The sequence below is a fragment of the Silene latifolia genome, chromosome 11 (genome assembly GCF_048544455.1).
Source record: "Silene latifolia isolate original U9 population chromosome 11, ASM4854445v1, whole genome shotgun sequence".
Taxonomy (NCBI): domain Eukaryota; kingdom Viridiplantae; phylum Streptophyta; class Magnoliopsida; order Caryophyllales; family Caryophyllaceae; genus Silene; species Silene latifolia.
In genome coordinates this window covers 119,324,470-119,343,925 of record NC_133536.1, presented here as the reverse complement: position 1 = coordinate 119,343,925, position 19,456 = coordinate 119,324,470, and the positions used below count along the sequence as shown (strand labels likewise).

Below are 19,456 nucleotides of genomic sequence, written 5' to 3'. Positions count from 1 at the left end.
AACAAAGAATCGACGAGGAGATTGAGGAGAGTGACCAGGATGAGATTATTGACGATGTAATTGACCTGGATGCTATTGAGAGAGAACAGAATCAGGTGACACAAACTGGTGACCCCCCCAAACAACCTGTTTCTAATGAATAGCATAGGCTTTTGGAACGTGAGAGGACTTAATAATGTAAATAAACAGAAGTTGGTTAGATGTTTTATGAATAATCATTCAAGAGGGCCTGTTTGGTTTACTTGAGACTAAAATAAATGGTACTAATGTGAGTAATATTTCTCTCAACATGTTTGATGGTTGGTGTGTCACTACCAATTGTCATACACACAAAGGAGGAAGGGTGTGGCTGTTATGGAAACCTCAGTTGTTTGATGTGTGGGTTTTGCATTATGACCCTCAATTTATCCATGCTAAAGTTCGTATCAAAGCAACTGCGAAATGCTTCTTTCTAACTATGACATATGCATTTAATGAAGGAACTGACAGACTTGGGTTATGGAACTGGTTGAATAGTTATGCTGCTGGATGTAATGAACCTTGGGCTATTGTAGGTGACTTTAACATAGTGATGAATCCTGATGAAAGGCTAGGTGGTCAGACTAAGCCTGAAGACATGGAAGCTTTTGTGGATTGCATGAATACTTGTGATATGGTAGATATTCAGGCAACTGGTGCTTTCTACACTTGGACGAATAAACAAGATCATCTGCATAGGAAATATAGTAGGTTGGACAGGTTTCTCATCAATTCTTACTGGACTACCATGTTTCCTGAAATGGTTGGGCATTTTTACCCTGAAGGAGTGATGGATCATACCCCTTGTGTTGTTTATAATAACAGACTTACTTCTCTGAGGAATAGGAGCTTCAAATACTTTGCCATGTGGAGTGGGGCTGTTGAATTTTTGCCTAAAGTTCAGGAGATTTGGGGCAGGAATATCTTAGGCACCAAGATGTTTTGTATAGTTAAAAAACTTAAGGAGTTGAAGCCTGTCCTTAAAGAATTGAACAAAAATTGTTATGCTGACATTGAGGTTCAAACTGTGGAGACTGAGAAAGCATTGAATGATATTCAGATGCAGCTAAGTGGGAATCCTACTAGTACTGATCTGATTACCAAGGAGATTGATGTTATGGCAAAACTCGGAAGATTCGTAAGGACAGAGACAGACTTTTTACAACAAAAACCAAGGCTCAATGGTTAGAGGAGGGGGATACAAACTCAACATATTTCCATGGTATTATCAGGAAAAAGTGCCTGAGAAACACTGTCATTCAGATTGAAGATCAACATGGTATAGTTTGTTCTGAGAGTAGTAGCATACTGAGAATGCATTCTTGGAATATTATCAAGGGCTCCTGGGCGTAAGAAGAAGAATACGAGGATGTGAGAGATGATGTTTTGGCTTATGGGAAGGTCTGTACTGTGGAGCATATTGGGATTTTATCAAAGCCAGTGTCCTATGAGGAAGTGAAACAGGTAGTTTTCTCCATTCCCATTGATAAAGCACCTGGACCTGATGGGTTTTCAAGTGGTTTTTTTCGAGATGCGTGGAGTGTGATTGGACAAGATGTGTGTGAGGCAGTCAAGGATTTCTTTGCAACTGGTAAATTACTTGGCCAGGTTAATGCCACTAATGTATGCCTGATCCCCAAATGTGAGAGACCGACTTCAGTGAAACAATTCAGGCCCATTGCCTGTTGTAATATGTTATACAAGATCATCTCTAAACTCCTATGCAACAGGTTAGCTCTAGTTCTGCCAGATATTATTCATGAATGTCAGGGGGCTTTTGTTCAAGGGAGGTCCATCATTGAAAATGTTCTGATATGCCAAGATATTGTCCATCAGTACTCCAGGACAAATGTATCACCCAGATGCCTGTTTAAGATAGATTTACAAAAAGCATATGATACAGTTGAATGGGATTTTGTGGAGCAAATGTTGGTTGGTTTGAAATTTCCAACACATTTTATCAGTCTGATCATGGCCTGTATTCAATCCACTTCTTTTACCTTGGTTTTGAATGGGAATAATTTTGGTTATTTCAAAGGTATGAGGGGTTTGCGTCAAGGTGATCCAGTGTCTCCTCTCATCTTTACAATTTGTATGGAATACTTGACAAGACTCATTAAGTTTGCTACAGCAAGATGGGCATTTCATTATCATCCTTTATGTAAGGGACTCAAGCTCACCCATCTAATGTTTGCAGATGACCTGTTGATGTTCAGTAAAGGGGATGCTCCTTCAATCCTCTTACTCTTGAAAGCTTTCAGCTCATTCTCTAAAGCATCAGGTCTGAGTATGAACAATAGTAAGTCAGAAATATTTTTTAATGGGATGCAGGGGGAGTTAAAGCAGGATATCCTTGCTGTGTCTGGTTTCCAGGAAGGCACAATGCCTTTTAAATATCTGGGAGTGCCTATACAGCCAGGGAAAATGAGTAAGAAGGATTGTCAATGCCTGATAGAAAAAATGGTGACAAAAATAAGGAGCCTGGGAGCAAAGAAGCTATCTTATGCAGGAAGAGTGGTTTTAATAAACTCAGTCCTTAACACCCTGTACAATTATTGGGCTGCCATGTTCATTATCCCAAAGAGTGTGATCAAAAGAGTAGAGTCTATATGCAGAATTTTCTATGGAGCAGTTCATCCCGAATACCACAGGGTTCCTTTGATTGGATGGGATAGAGTAACTCTGCCAAAGGGAGAAGGAGGTTTGGGTATTAAACGAGCAGAGATGTGGAATGTTGCATCAGTGGGCAAATTAGTGAACTGGTTGTATATAAAGCCTGATAGGCTTTGGATCAGATGGGTGGCTAGTGTGTATTTAAAAGGAGTTGAATGGCATGATTATACTCCTGGCAATGACACTCCATGGACCTGGAAGAGCATCTGCAAGGTGAAGGAAAAGTTTAAGAATGGCTATCATGATAATATTTGGATCTCTTCGAGCAAGGGATACTCTATCAGTAATGGCTATGAATGGTTGTTGGGTCAGTGCCCCAAAACTACCTGGTCTACTCTTGTTTGGAACAATTGGAACATCCCAAAACATTCTATGGTTGCTTGGATGATTATGCAAGATGGACTAAACCTGAAAACCAAGCTACATGCTATTGGTTTGTGCCCTGATGAGGACTGTATCTTATGTGGGGAACAGCCTGAGACTAGTAATCATTTATTCTCAGAATGCAGGTTCACGAGTAAGGTGAAGGATAGAATTGCAGAATGGATAGGTAAGCCAATGCCTGATCATAATGCACTAATTCTATCTGCAAACAAGAACAGTATGAAATGGAAGGCCTTTGCGTGTGTCCAAGTAGCTTTTTGGTATGTCATTTGGTTTCAAAGAAACAAAGTGCAAGACATCGATTGTGTGTTCGAGACCTGATATTGTAGCACAGCAGTTGAAGCAGCTTATTCAGAAGAGAGTACGTAGCAAAATGGGTAACATAGGGAGCAATAGTGCCATTGATTGGCAGGCAAGCGTTGGTTTTGTATGCTAGAATTGTCTTAGTTGAGATTCGAACTTTGGTCGTGTATGTATGATTGGTTTTTTGATATATTAATATACTCACATTTCACCTAAAAAAAAAAAGAATTATATAAATGATCCCAAGACTCAATTATCTGTAAATTGATAAGCCAACCTTTTGGCTAATTCTACTGTTAGAATTCTTGGTTGATAAATTTCTGTAAATTCTATCTTTAGTCCATCATAATCACGAGAAACTCTTCGGACTATAATGTTGAGATAAACTAAGTCAACACAAACTACTTACCCAACGTAGAAGGGGTCATATTATGCCTACCGACGAAGAAGGGATTCATAGTTGTTTGCCCTTATAAAGACTAGTCTCAATTTCCGGTTTTAGAGGAAGATCCCATCAACTTTGTTTTAATTCATTTTAAGTGAACTAATATCTAGCATGCGTGAATGAATAAACTAAGGTGATGGCTTAATAAACATGTGACATCTGTATGTCGATGAAAACTAACATACAACCTATATGTGTCAATTTTCATGCATTTTAGTAGGTGGTTTGGTTTTAGGCGGAATATGATGCATTAACTAGCATGTGAATGAAAAGCAATAAGAACGGTAAAACGTAAAACAAAATTAAAGTCCTAGTGTGGCCTATCCTATCAAAATGAACATAAATACAACTTTGGAATCCATCCTAGGACCCGAGAAGCTTGTCTTGATGTTCCATCTTGATCCATGTAGCGGGAGCGAGCTCCAATATCCATCTTTAGTATTCTCAAAAATTACAATTTAAAATTACATAATAAACCTATTTACATTCTAATTTCAAAACCGTAATAAATAAAGAAAACCAAAACGGAGATACGAGATCTCAAATTACATTAAAAATTATGTTCCCATCATTACGAAAACATAATTTGACTAAGGCCACACTAGGTATTACAAATTACAACGGATTGCAAAAATACGTAAATAAAATCATTCAACGATTCATTCAACTAAAATAAAATGCATCAACTAAAAATAATTAGACATACAAGACATAATTCTTTAATTATGTAGATTAATTTTACCCAAACCACCAATTTAATTGATCAAATTAAGTGACAATTCCTCAATTAATCACATTAATTTCAATCTTAATTCACATTAAACTTGTAATATGAATTTAATCCATCAATATTTTAAACTTCTTTAAAATAATTAGGTATCTTAAAATTGTGAACCGTTTCACAACAATTAATCATACATTGTAAATGTAATGTATAATTAATATTGGCCAAAAACAACAAAGAAAAAAAAACAGAAAAATTTTTTTCTTCAAAATTGCTCTCGGCATAACAGAAAAAAACAAAAAAACAAGTTTTTTTTCTTTTTCGGCAAAAACAGCAAAAAAACAAAAAAAAAACAGCCCGTTTTTTTTCTCTTTAAACACGGTTTTTCTGTAAAAACCGAAACAAAAAAAAATCTGCCCTGCGTGAACAGTAACAGAAACAGGGAGAAATTTTTTTTTCACGGTTAACAAAAACAAGAACCCTAATGCCCTTTTTTTTTCTTTTGCGGCAAAAATGCCCTAAAACAACAATTCGATGAAGAAAATCGTTTATAGTTGCTATTAGAACATGATTAGCATATGAATTAATTAAACATGATTAACCGTATATGCCAAAAACTATATAGCAAAAACAATTTTTATATCATCAACATGACGATTCCATTTACAATTTAATTTAATCCGAATTAAATCAAAGCATCTACAAATTCATTTTATTATCATCTTAACTGATTAAAACAACAATATGTATGAATCAAATGGAAATCAAAATATCAAAAAACGAAAAAAAAATTCGGTCGATCAGACGAGGCAGTCGGTCGACTAGGGGTACTGGTCGATCGACCAAACCGTGAAACGAAATCAGCTACGGCTCAAAAAAATTTTACAGCCGAAACCCTAATTTTCGAGACCAATTTTTTTTGTTTACATCCAATTTTATGAAAATCATCAAAATAAAATTCGTGGCCTTGGCTCTGATACCACTTGTGGGATTTATCTGTATGCATCCCTTTAACTTTAAGGATTATAACGAATTTATCGAAATGATAACTAGTCATAAAATAAATTACATAAACAAAATTAGAGAATTAAGAAATAACCTTCGGTCCTAGCTAATTCGGCCTATGAACAATATCGCAATGATATTCTCCTATCAGTTGCACCCAAGATGATATGAGATATGCCCTTGTTCTTTGCTAGAATCGATCCCCAAATTTTTCTGTAAAAATTAATTAGGGTTTTTCGTTTTGTGTTTTTAGATGAGAGGCAAGAATGAGTTAGAAAATTAGGTTAGAAAAATTCTCCCCTTCACTCCCTTTAAACCGTGTATAAGGAGTGATGAGGGTCGATTTTTATTTTTATTTTTCCGGCCCATAAATCCGAAATTAAGAGTGATTAATTTCCCTTTTGTTTCGGTTTTTCTACATACCCAAAATAAGGAGATTAAATCTTCTTCTTTTGGTAGTATGCAAAATGTATAAAATGTATTAAATATATATTGTCATTTATATTATACCGCATTAATTAATACGGGTCAATAATAATTTATTATGACAATATCGTATAATTTATCATTTGCTTATTAAATATAATCGATTACATTTAATTACGAATTAACATATTAATTCGTCCAAGCTAACATTATATACATTAATTAAATATAACTTATTATATTCAATTTACGAATTGACAGTTAATTCGTCTCAGCTTATATTATTTAATCAGCATTAAATAATCGTCTCATCAACACGTTGACTAACTGTTTAGTCATATAAGGCATCAATGTGATTATATTTTCATACAATCACATTTCTCAAACACATCTTTTAGGTGTGACTTTTAGGGACCAGTTGATCACCGCCATCAGTATGATAATAACGTCAAACTTTCTAGCAAGCCAACCGTTATTAGGTAATCGTTAATCAACTGATAAAATACGAAGTATACCCTTGTGAACCTATAAGAGATTTATAAATATTATCACACTAATTTGTGGAGGACACAAGCTCCAACAATACATACATACATACATACATACATACATACATACATACATACATACATACATACATACATACATACATACATACATACATACATACATACATACATACATACATACATACATACATACATACATACATACATACTAAAGGTCGATCTCCACAGGGAGGCAAGGTATCTATCTGTAGTCCGTCTATCTATGTCACAATTGGGGGATTTTGTATTTGATTTTCTAAACTACTAAAGGTTTAAGGGGAAGAGAAATAGGGAAAGAGCGATAAAGCAAGAAAATGTAATAAAAGTGATCAGATAAAGAAGGTATGTCAGGATTTCGGTTCACTACGGTAGTTCAGTGACTCAACTGTAAATAGCTTAGACAAATTACTGTGAGACGGATACTGGAAAGGTCCTTCCGGTCCACTTTCTACCCTAGATTCCCACTAACTTAACTTTCGTCCTCGTCAGGGTAGTCTACTGTTCATAGCAGGTCTATTTAGTCCAATCTTCTGATCCAGGATTAAATTTAACCAGATTAAAAGGGTGACTCTGAAGCGTGCACTCAACTAAGTCGGTAAATACAGTTATATTGCTATGGTGACAGGGTCTCACAATTAATTCATCTAACCTATTTACTACATCGTCACAATTCTACCGTAGATCCCCTAATCCTAACATGAAATAAATTAGCTACTCATATTATCAATATTGTCAAGACTAATAATGATGAAATAACTAATAAATAACATAATGAAATTATAATTAAATCGCATAAAAGAGATTAGGGCAGAAATTAAGAGAGCAAAACAAGAGAATTAAAGTAAACAGATGAAAGATTAATATTAAAGGAAGAGAAAGAGATTACAATCGCGAGAATCCGGCGTAAAGAACACTAAATCTGAGCGAGAAATAATCCTAAAGCAAAAGTTATAGTAGAGAAAAAGCAACGTAGTGTTTACAGTGAAAGATGAATGATAAGATAATAGATTAGATTCCTAATAACCTAATTAATCGAGCTTAAATAGAAAAATACTAAGTCTATAAGCTAATTATAAGTTCACGGACTAATTAAAGCCCATGAAAGACAAAACCATTCGATCGAGTAACTTTATATCACTCGATCGAGTAAAATTAAGCTCAAACCACTCGATCGAGTAGAAAATCTACTCGATCGAGTAACCCCTAAAATACAACTACTCGATCGAGTAGAAAAAGGAGTCGATCAAACACAATTGTACTCGATCGAGTACTTTCCAGCGCACAATTCCTGCTTCGCGCGCTGAACTTCAAACGGCTGCCATTTCTTCGTTACTTGGGCAAACAGGGCGTTTCCGGTGGCGTTGGAAAGCTAAGAGGAAAAGTTTCATCTCCGATTGGAATCACTTGAATATCAGTTGTATAACTCTAGATATGTCTCTTCAAAGTAGGCACTAGCAATTTGAAGTTCTTCCTTTCCTCGCCTAGCTATCTTACTTCCTTGCGCACCTCAAGACAGCTACATTCCCGCTCCAAATTCACTCTTCCTCCAAATACATGCTAAACGGACGGTAAAAGGCTCGATTTCACTACTTCCTGCTCCATTTCTTCAAATAGAACAAAACAAACCAAAGTAGCATATTCGGGGCATTTCGTAGCATAAAACTACGATAATAGCATAGAAATACGTGCATAAAAAGGCCAAAAAGGACTATATAAAATGCACGTATCAGGTGTGAAGCCACTCCCGCAAGTGACTCCACTCAGCCAGGGACACGCCCCGAAGAACACAGACAGACAAACAGTAACCATAACACAAAAATCAACAATCGTCTGAATCAATCAACAATCACTAACTACAGCATAATTCACCACACATATCATTTAATTAATACTGAGTAGGGAAAACCCTACCTGAAATGCAATCACATACAGCAGACGATCTAGCAGCTGTCTCAAAATCGTTCTTCTACGAATTCTCCTCCTATTCACATAATCATATAATCACTACCAATACAACAAATCATAAAAACCCCCAATCCCAAAATTAGGGTTTAACCAAAGTCAACCAAACGCTATAAAATTGGTATGTAGGACTTAACCTTGACGCAAGGATCACAAGGACACAAAGAACAACGAAATCCGACCTCTCAAGCTCCGGGATTTGCCAATAATGCGGATGAAGAAAACAACGTAGTTTGAAATCTCCTTTGAGTGAATTAGGCTTATAAAAAGTGTTTAATAAAGATGACGACATAATATATATACTAATCCGCATTATTAACAAAATCCGTCAAAACATAACCCATCAACCGAGCTACTCGATCAAGTAGCTAACGTACTCGATCTAGTGCCACTTACTCGATCGAGTGCCAAGGCTACTCGATCGAGTACCCTACAGACAGAATACTGTTTCGTAAACAAAAACAACCTTACTCGACAGAGTAAAGCCCACTCGATAGAGTACCCAGAGACTCATAAAACCGTAGTATTACAGTCTTCCCTCCTTAAAAAGAACTTCGTCCCCGAAGTTCAAACCACAACAAAATAAAAAACATGCTAACATAGTCCCGACGCAACAACAAAAACAAAACTCAATATAAAAACTCCAACACATACTACCAACCCACTCTCAACCCGACTCAAACCTCTACTAACTATACTAAAGACAACATAAAAAGATGCAAAAAACTCTTCGCGATCATCTCCTACCCCCCTAAAACAAACAAGGTTACGTCCCCGTAACCATACATACCTGATCAAAAAGGAACGGATAGCGCTCTCTCATAGCCTCCTCTGCCTCCCATGTAGCTTCCTCAACCTCATAATTTGACCAAAGAATCTTAAGCAAGACCGTCTCACCATGTCTAGTCTTCCTAACCTTCCGGTCAAGAATCTGCTTAGGCACCTCAAGATAAGACAAAGACTCATCTAGCTCTATGTTTTCCACCTCTAACACATGTAACGGATCACTCACATACTTCCGCAGCTGAGAAACATGAAACACATTATGTACCCTATCCAAAGCAGACGGTAAAGCCAAACGATAAGCAACCTCTCCAACCCGGTCTAAGATCTCATATGGTCCTGTGAACTTCTGATTCAGCTTGCCTTTCTTACCAAATCTCATGACGCCACGCATAGGAGACACTTTCAGAAGAACCTTATCCCCAACCTGAAACTCTATGTCCCGACGATGTAGATCTGCATAACTCTTTTGTCTATCCTGAGCCGCTCTCATCCTCTCCCTGATCAGCTTAATCTGCTCAACCATCTCATGTACCATCTCTGGTCCTAAAACCACTTTGCCTCAAAGACCTTTGTCGTCCCAACAAATCGGACTCCTACATATCCTCCCATATAAAGCCTCAAATGGCGCCATGCCAATACTGGTGTGATAGCTGTTGTTGTTAGAAAACTCAATAAAATCTAACCTCTGTTCCCAGCTACCACCAAAATCCATCACACAAGCTCGTAACATATCCTCAAGAGTCTTGATTGTCCTCTCAGTCTGACCATCTGTCGCAGGATGAAATGATGTACTCATCTTCAATGTTGTTCCCAAAGACTCCTGCAACTCTTTCCAAAACCTTGAGATAAACCTCGAATCTCTGTCAGATACTATGTCTTTAGGCACTCCATGCAATCTCAACACATTATTTCGATAAGCCATAGCCAATTGTGCCTTAGTCCATATATATTTCATTGGCACAAAATGAGCTGTCTTGGTCAGTCGATCCACTATAACCCATATCATGTTGTTACCCTGCTGACTCTTCGGCAAACCCACAATAAAATCCATAGAGATGGACTCCCACTTCCACTCAGGTACCTCTAAAGACTGAATCTTACCTTGTGGTCGTCGCTGCTCCCCTTTAACTCTCTCACATGTCAAACAACGGGCCACAAACTCAGCTGTTTCTTTCTTCATCCCAGGCTACCAGAAAGTCTTCTTTAAATCCTTATATAGCTTGTCACCACCTGGATGTACCGAATATGGTGTACAATGTGCCGCTGTCATGATTGTCTTTTTTAGCTCCTTATCATTAGGGACACACCACCTCCCACCTCCCACCTCCCATCAAACCTCAAACTACCATCTGTATGAATAGAGAATCTAGACACTGTCCCTTTCTCTACCCCAGCTCTCCACTCCACCATCTTGGGATCCAACTCCTATTTACCGCGAATATCGTCATAAAGATCAGGCTGCACCGTCAAATCTCCCATGGCATCCCCTTTCTGGATCATATGTATCCCAAACCTCCCAACCTCATATCTCAACCTCATCAACGATATAGCTGTGCACAAAGAATGTACACTCTTCCTGCTCAAAGCATCTGCAACTACATTGGCCTTCCCTTCATGGTAGATAATATCCATGTCATAATCGCCAATCAGCTCCATCCACCTCCTCTGTCTCATGTTCAACTCCTTTTGAGTGAAGATGTACTTGAGACTCTTGTGATCTGAAAATACCTTAAAGGTCGCCCCATATAGGTAATGTCTCCAAATCTTGAGACCAAACACAACTGCACCCAACTCCAGATCGTGTGTAGGATAATTCTCCTCATCAGGCTTCAATTGCCTAGAAGCATAAGCAATTACTTTACCGTTCTGCATCAACACACATCCCAAACCATTCTTTGAAGCATCTGTATACACTTCAAAGTTCTCACTCCCTTCAGGAAATGCTAAGATTGGAGCTGTGGTCAAACGCTCCTTTAATGTTTGGAACGCCGTCTCACAACTCTCATCCCAATGAAACCTGTTCTCTTTCCTCATCAAAGCTGTCATAGGTCTAGCTATCTTGGAGAAATCTTTCACGAACCGTCTGTAATATCCAGCTAAACCCATGAAACTCCTGATCTCAGCTACATTCTTTGGTGCTTCCCACTTGGTAACTGCCTCAATCTTTGCAGGATCCACAACTACTCCTTTCTTTGAAAGCACATGCCCCAGAAAGGCAACTTTCTCTAACCAGAACTCACACTTGGACAACTTGGCATACAACTCATGCTCCCTCTAGGTCTGCAACACAATCCTGAGATGCTCCTCCTTAGTCTTGGAAAAGACTAAGATGTCATCTATGAAAACCACCACAAACTTGTCCAAAAACTGACTGAAGACTCTGTTCATCAAGTCCATAAACACAGCTGGTGCATTAGATAACCCAAACGGCATCACTACATACTCATAATGGCCATACCTCGACGTGAAAGCTGTCTTTGGTATGTCCTCATCTCTAATCTTCACCTGATGGTACCCCGACCTCAAATCAATCTTAGAAAAGACTGCTGCACCACTCAACTGATCAAACAGGTCATCTATCCTTGGCAAAGGATACTTGTTCTTCACCGTCACTCTATTCAGTTCCCTGTAATCTATGCACAATCTCAAACTCCCATCTTTCTTTTTCACAAACAGAACTGGCGCTTCCCACGGTGATATACTAGGTCTAATGTATCCCCTCTCAATCAGATCATCTAACTGCTTCCTAAGCTCCTCCAACTCCTTAGGACCCATCCGGTACGGTGCCTTAGAGATTGGCCCCGTCCCCGATTTCAGCTCAACACTGAAATCTATCTCCCTCTTCGCTGGCAACCCCGGAATCTCCTCTGGAAAGACATCTGGAAACTCCCCCACAACTGGTATCTGCTCGACTGTCGAACTCTCCATCCTGTCATCTCTCACATGGCACAAGATCAATGGGCACTATTCCTCAGATAGGACTTCAAGGTCACAGCTGCAATCAACTTAACTTTGGGTTTGACCACAAACGCACGATAAGACACACTAATCCATCCCGACTATCATCTCAAAACCGTTTAAAGGAAACTCTAGCAAGTCTACAGGTAGATCAACTTGCCCAACTAACATGGATACATCTCTATACAACCTCCCACACGATACAGACTCACCCGAAGGTATAAAAACTTCCTCTCTTACAGACTCATACTCTCTCAGACCCAACTGTTTAACATGACTCGAAGATACAAACGACTGTGATGCCCCCGAATCAAACAAAACGAAGGTATAAACACCATTAACAATAAAAGTACCAGTGATAACATGAGCGTCGTCCTCAGCTGCTTTCTTCTCCATCATGAACAGCTTGCCATTGGCCTTCTGCCCACCTCCCTGGACAGTACTACCTGAAGTAGCCGGTTTAGCACCCGACCCCTGGTTGTTGTTGGTGTTCATAGTTGGTTTCTGATAAGCGTTCTCGCCATTACGGTTGCCCCCACCGTTGTTGCTCTGACCTCCCCTGTTGTTCCATGACCCTGCCGGTCTGTTACTCGTATAACTCTGTGCAGGACCCTGAGAAAAGCTCCACTCACCGCACTGGTGCACTGATGTCTCTTGTGGCCCATACCGCCACAGTTGTAGCAGGTCATACCCTAGCTACCACCACTACTACCACGGCCTCTCCCGAAAGAAGCCCCAGCACTAAATCCCGAACCCCGATGAATAAGCTCTCGCCTGAGTGTGGTTACCCTTATTATAGTTGGATTGGCCACCTCCCTCACTCTCAACCTTTCTTTTCTCAGCACCTCTCTCTCGGGTCATCTCCACTAGATGCTCAGCCCTCCCAGCTCTCTCATAAGCTTCCTTAACATCCGTAAGGACTCTCACAGGTAGTTTCTCCATGATCTTGGGGGTCAACCCCTTCTCGAATCTCATAGCTAAGTTCTCATCACTCAACCCCATGTCCTCAGCATACCTAGCCTTCTTATTAAACTGTCGGTAGTACTCAGCCACCGTCATATCAGATGCCATCTTAAACCCATCAAACTCCTCTCTCAGCTTACTCCTCATATGCTCCGGCACGAACTCTCGCCTCATAGCCTTTCTAAACTCTTCCCAAGGAATAAAAGGTAACCCCTGCCTCGCATACATATCTCTAGCATTCACCTTTACCTTATCCCACCACTCTCATGCCGCCTCCCTCAAGTAGAACGCAGCTTGTTCCACTTTCATCTCATCCGGGCAGTGCACCAAATCCAGGATGTTCTCCATCTCTCTGTGCCAATTATCTAGAAGAATTGGCTCCCCGCCCCCCTTGTACTCTTTCGGGTTAAACCTCACTATGTAGAGACTAATCTTTGAATGATCAACATCTTTATCCTTCCCCACTCTCTTCAACGCATCTGTGAGAGCATCTTGGTGCTCCAACATCTTTACTGTGTCATCGACTGACATACTCTCAGCTCTAGCATAAAGGGCGTTTTTCTTTAGCGACATCTTGTAACTATATAAGAAAAGGTAGATATAAACACGCATACTATAACCCAAAACACGTATATAACCTGCACAGACCCCACTCGATCGAGTACCAGAATCCACTCGATCGAGTTGAGGCCACTCGATCGAGTGCCCAACCTACTCGATCGAGTGCCTCGACTCTAGAACCTAATCAGACTCCTGCCCAAAAACATACTCGACCGAGCAGACAAGACACTCGATCGAGCCCCCCCTACTCGATCGAGTGCCCCTATGTACTCGATCAAGTACCCAAAAACACGGTTCTGTCCAGAAAACATCAAACTACCTACTCGACCGAGTCACACCCACTCGATCGAGTGCCTCACCTACTCGATCGAGTGCCCCCCACTCGATCGAGTCATGCAGACTCGTATATACTACCCGCATGTTCATCTCACTTTCCCAACATAATATACAAGTTTTATAATTTCAACAAAATAACCATAACTACGCATGCATCTCTACACAACTCTTTATGTAATCAACAAACGATCTATTCATATTATCAATATGCCACATTATACACATCCAACACTTTTCATTCAATTCAACATATATAACACTTATCTTTCAACTTTTATCTATACCTCCAATTCTCCACATCCAACATCCAACAATTCACAACACATGCCACTATGTACACATAAAAACCAAAAGACAACACATACGAGCCTGACACGTACCCCATGTGACCGGTTCAAAATTGCAGGGCGCGTTCGCGACTTTAGGATGTCTCCCAAGCCTTTGCATTAGCTCCTACAACTTCTACCCGGGTTCATTTTAATTGACACCCTATGTTCATTAGATTCATTGGTTACAGGTTTCAGGATCGTTGTTCTGATACCACTTTGTGACACCCCCATACTCCAAGTGCCTTACCAGGACCACTCAGGTATAAGAACGTCACCACCTCGGTTTCCCGAGGCAATGATAATCAAATGACAATAAAGAAACATAATTTAAATAGCCAAACTGTTTAAAGTGATTACAAATCCAAATCCAAACCTGACAAAAGGTACAATACATGTTCTCAAAAACCAAATGTCTAAACAACTAAAATATGACAGCGGAAGACCCTAATCAGCTCGTGGTGACACATCCCAGCTAGCCCAAAAGCCTCTAGTCAAACCTGCTCAACAACTGCTCACCATCCCCGAATGGATCACCACAATTTTTAAAACTATTAAACGGGGTCAGTACTAATTACACAAAAATAAGATACAATACAACAATTACCAAACAGCTCAATCGTCACATCAAACCCCGGTCTCCATAATCAATCTCCACGTAACTGACTACACACTAAAGTGTGTAGCCCTGCCAGAGTACCCATCGCAACAGATACTCCACACTGCCAGTGGGGGACCGCAACCGTAACCACCAAATCCCCGCTCATCTCCATCGAGCGATAAACCCAAGTCCATTAATGTGCACATCCCTCATGTGGCGGGTTCCACAGGAGGCGAATCATGGGCATGGAGCCACTCCCGCAAGTGACTCCACTCAGCCAGGGACACGCCCCAAAGAACACAGACAGACAAACAGTAGCCATAACACCAAAATCAACAATCGTCTGAATCAATCAACAATCACTAACTACAGCACAATTCGCCACACATATCCTATAACTAATACCGAGTAGGGAAAACCCTACCTGAAATGCAATCACAAACAGCAGACGATCTAGCAGCTGTCTCAAAATCGTTCTTCTACGAATCCTCCTCCTATTCACATAATCATATAATCACTACTAATACAACAAATCATAAAAACCCCCAATCCCAAAATTAGGGTTTAAACAAAGTCAACCAAACGCTATAAAATTGGTATGTAGGACTTACCCTTGACGCAAGGATCACAAAGACACAAAGAACAACGAAGTCCGACTTCTCAAGCTCCGGGATTTGCCAATAATGCGGATGAAGAGAACAACGTAGTTTGAAATCTCCTTTGAGTGAATTAGGTTTATAAAAAGTGTTTAATAAAGATGACGACATAATATATATACTAATCCGCATATTAACAAAACCCGTTAAAACATAACCCGTCAACCGAGCTACTCGATCGAATAGCTAACGTACTCGATCGAGTGCCTCTTACTCGATTGAGTGCCAAGGCTACTCGATTCAGTACCCTACAGACAGAATATTGTTTCGTAAACCAAAACACCCTTACTCGACAGAGTAAGGCCCACTCGATAGAGTACCCAGAGACTCATAAAACCGTAGTATTACAGTAAGTACCTATCTTAATTGTTAAGGATAGAATTAGGCTCGGAAGAGAAGGTGTTAGACACTAAAATAGATACAAACCCCAATAACTAAAGATCAAGGAAGTTGGTCGTGTGACTCCAACATATTTCTCCTTGAAAATCTATGACATTGACATTGCATTCTTGCCAAATACCACATCATGAGAGTTTGATACAAATTTGTGGATTTCATCATAATATTTGGCATTATTGATGTGACCATAATTGGCGTATATTTAGCCCCCGAATTAGCCTTGTTTCCATGCTATTTAGTGCTTATTTGGGTCATTTCTTATCTTTATTTCTTTGTTTTGCATATTCTTTGAGATTTTGATCCCTTGGTAGGAAAGGAGTAAGAATCTTGCATTTTCATGGCAAAACGAAACTAAATTGATCGAATCCAATGACCAAGCATCAAGGAGAGACAAGATTAGAAGGCCTTTGTACATATCATAGTAGAAGAGCAATGTTGAGGAAAGATCCTTGAGTCCCCAAGGAAATCCCCAAGGAATTTATGAAGAAAAGGGAAGAAAAGAAGAAGTTACTATGCTGAGCGGATTGTCAGCAATCCGCCCGTCCAGCCTCTGCACAATCCGAGCGTCCCGTGCCTGAATCCGCTCGGATTCCCCCTCAACAATCCGTCCGGATTCCCCAGAATCCGCTCGGATTCCACCGCCCAAATCCGGCCGTCCCGACCTTATTCCGCCCGGATTTCTTCACAGCACGGATTGCCTTCTTCAAGCTACGAAAAGAGAAGCCCTTCTCTCAGAAAATACCGGTCCTCCTTGCTCAACTTAAAGAGTGTAATTACTAGTTTAGCCCTTAGTTAACCCTAATGCATCCTCCCTAATTTTCACTATAAATACCCCATTAGGCTAATTAGAGGAGCATGTTCTTCTTATCAATAATTAGTGTAGTTAATATCAATCAAATCTCTCTTCAATATTGTAATCAAGTATTAATCAAGTTTTAATCCAAGTTTTAGTTCTTTAATCTCTCTTTTGTTCATCCTTTATTTTGGGTAATTGAAGATTATTTGGGTTATTATTGGGGGATTGACAACCTCTCAATCTAGCATTCAAGTACTTCTATTATTCTTGCTTTATTATTGGAATCATTAGTAGGTATAATCTCTTAATCCCTTTTTAATTATTGTTAATTACTTTCATTTATTCATCATGTTTCATATTGTTGGTATGATTGACAACCTTGCTAGCATGATCAACATGATAATGAGTGAGTAGTCTCTTAGCTAGGGTTAATGGGTGATTAGGGGAAACCAACATGGGGAATGATTCATGCTTAAATTAATATGCTTTCATGCTTTATTTGCTTGCTTGTTTTGATCTCATCTCATGCACATGTTATACTTGATGAAATGCTAAGCCTATGAATCCTTGCATTTACTATCATCTCCTATCTTTTCAACGAGACTTGTAAGACATAACCCAACTCGAGTCTCATTAGACCATGCATGTTGTTGAGTAGGGAAGATTAAGTCGACTTGTAGGTGTTGTACAATCTAATCGATTCGGCTCGGGGACCCAAACTTTCCTAGGATTGTAAGATATAACCCAACTCAATCCATCACAACAATAATTGCTTGCTTATAATTTGAGAACATGTTTGTATGATCATATCCCATGATTCCCCTATGATCCCATGACACCCATGGCGCCGTTGCCGGGGAGGGTGTTTGTTTGATTTAGATTTCTTTTTATTGTTATTAGTTGTGTCTTTCTTCGTCTTGAGGAAGTAAACTCCTCAAGGTTTGTTCTAATTGTTTTTGAGTTGTTTGATATTTTGCATGTCTAGAAGGTTACAAAGTGATTTGTTGCCTTTTGACCGTGAAATCGAAAGAACCTTGACGAACAATAGGAGACTTGTTAGGAGGAATTTGAGAGGTGTTAGTGAAGTTGTTCAACCCACTAGTGAGTTTGTCAATCCTTTCGCAATAGAAGGAGAAGAAAACCCATTACACAATACCCCACAAAATCCACCTACAATGCCAAAATTCTCGTCACACTCCGTACCCACCGAGGATAATCTACCAAATGGTACTCCTACACCGCAACATCTCACCAGAAATTTTATTGCCAAGTCCGCCTTCATCCAACTAGTTGAGAGGAGCCAATTTGGGGGGATGCCTAGTGAGGATCCTCATTCTCATATGGAAACCTTTTGCGATTATTGTGATGCTATCTCTCAAACGGGCGTGACTCAAGACCAAATTAGATGGGTCTTATTTCCTTTTTCCTTAATCGGCACCGCAAAGCAATGGTTGAAGGGCCTTGATAAGGCCACCCTTGGAATAGATTCTTGGAAGAAGTTGGCTCTAGCTTTCTACAAAAAATTCTACCCACCGGAAAAGACCAACATGCTAAGAGCTCAAATTACGGGTTTTAAGCAAAGGGATGAAGAGTCTTTGTATGAAGCTTGGGAGCGGTTTAAGGGTATTTGTCGCTCATGTCCTCACCATGGACTTAGCGAATGGTTTTTGGTGCAACAATTTTGGAATGGTTTATATGAAGATTCTAGGAACATTCTCAATATGGGATCAAATGGAATGTTCACCGAAGTTGATGACAATCAAACATGGAACAAGATTGAGGAAATGGCGGTCCATAACTCACAATATAGTAGACCTCGCAAGGCTACTAGAGGAGGAAAGCATGAAGTGGACTCCGTTACTCAATTGGGTGCTCAACTTACTGCTCACATTGACACAATCAACTTGAAGTTTGAACAAGCTATGGCTAGACTTGAGGAAAACTCAAAATCATCGAAGCATCATGTCAATGCCATGACGGCATCCTCATCAATCCCAAGTGGGATATGTGAGAATTGTGGAACTTTGGGTCATGACCCAAGTGAGTGTAGGGGAACAACCGAACAAGTTAATGCTTTCCAAGCTTACAAGAGTGGTACCCCTTATTCCAATTTTTACAATGAGAACACCAAGTTCCATCCAAATCTCTCATACAAAAGCCAAAATGTTCAAAACCCTCAAACAACATACACTCCACCACCCATGAGAAACCAAAATCAAAGACCCTTTTACAATCAAAACCAAGGTTACCAAAATCAAAATCCATACAATCACCAAAATGACCAAGGTTTTGATGTCCAAAAAGCGGTCCTCCAAATGCAAAAGAATCAACAAGAATTTTTCACCCAAATGCAAAAAGATAGCCAAGCAAAGGAAACCACCATCAACAACATTCTAGCTCACACCAAGATGTTGGAAACACAATTGACTCAACTAGCATCTTCAAGCTCACAAAGACAAAAGGGGCAATTACCACCTCAAAGTAATCCCCCTAGACATGAAACGGTTAGTGCCATTCACTTGAGAAGTGGTACAAGGTATGAAGCACCGAAGAAGCAAGTTGAGGATGAAGTTGTGGAAGCTAGTG

The 19,456-nt window shown here is 39.6% G+C and overlaps 1 protein-coding gene and 1 non-coding gene across 2 annotated transcripts in view; one reads left to right on the top strand and one right to left on the bottom strand.

Annotated features, from left to right (window-relative positions):
* Positions 1 to 457: 457 nt before the first annotated feature.
* LOC141613872 (uncharacterized) overlaps positions 458 to 19,456 on the top strand; it is a 61,513-nt gene continuing 42,514 nt past the window's right edge. Inside the window, exons 1-3 of the mRNA XM_074432614.1 lie at positions 458 to 1,202; positions 1,373 to 3,292; positions 3,405 to 3,487. Of these exons, the coding sequence (XP_074288715.1) occupies positions 458 to 1,202; positions 1,373 to 3,292; positions 3,405 to 3,487 (2,748 nt within the window). The remainder of the gene's footprint in view (positions 1,203 to 1,372; positions 3,293 to 3,404; positions 3,488 to 19,456) is intronic.
* Positions 18,418 to 18,524, bottom strand: LOC141616489 (small nucleolar RNA R71). Its single transcript, XR_012530835.1, has one exon. It is a non-coding gene; the product is annotated as a small nucleolar RNA R71 (small nucleolar RNA).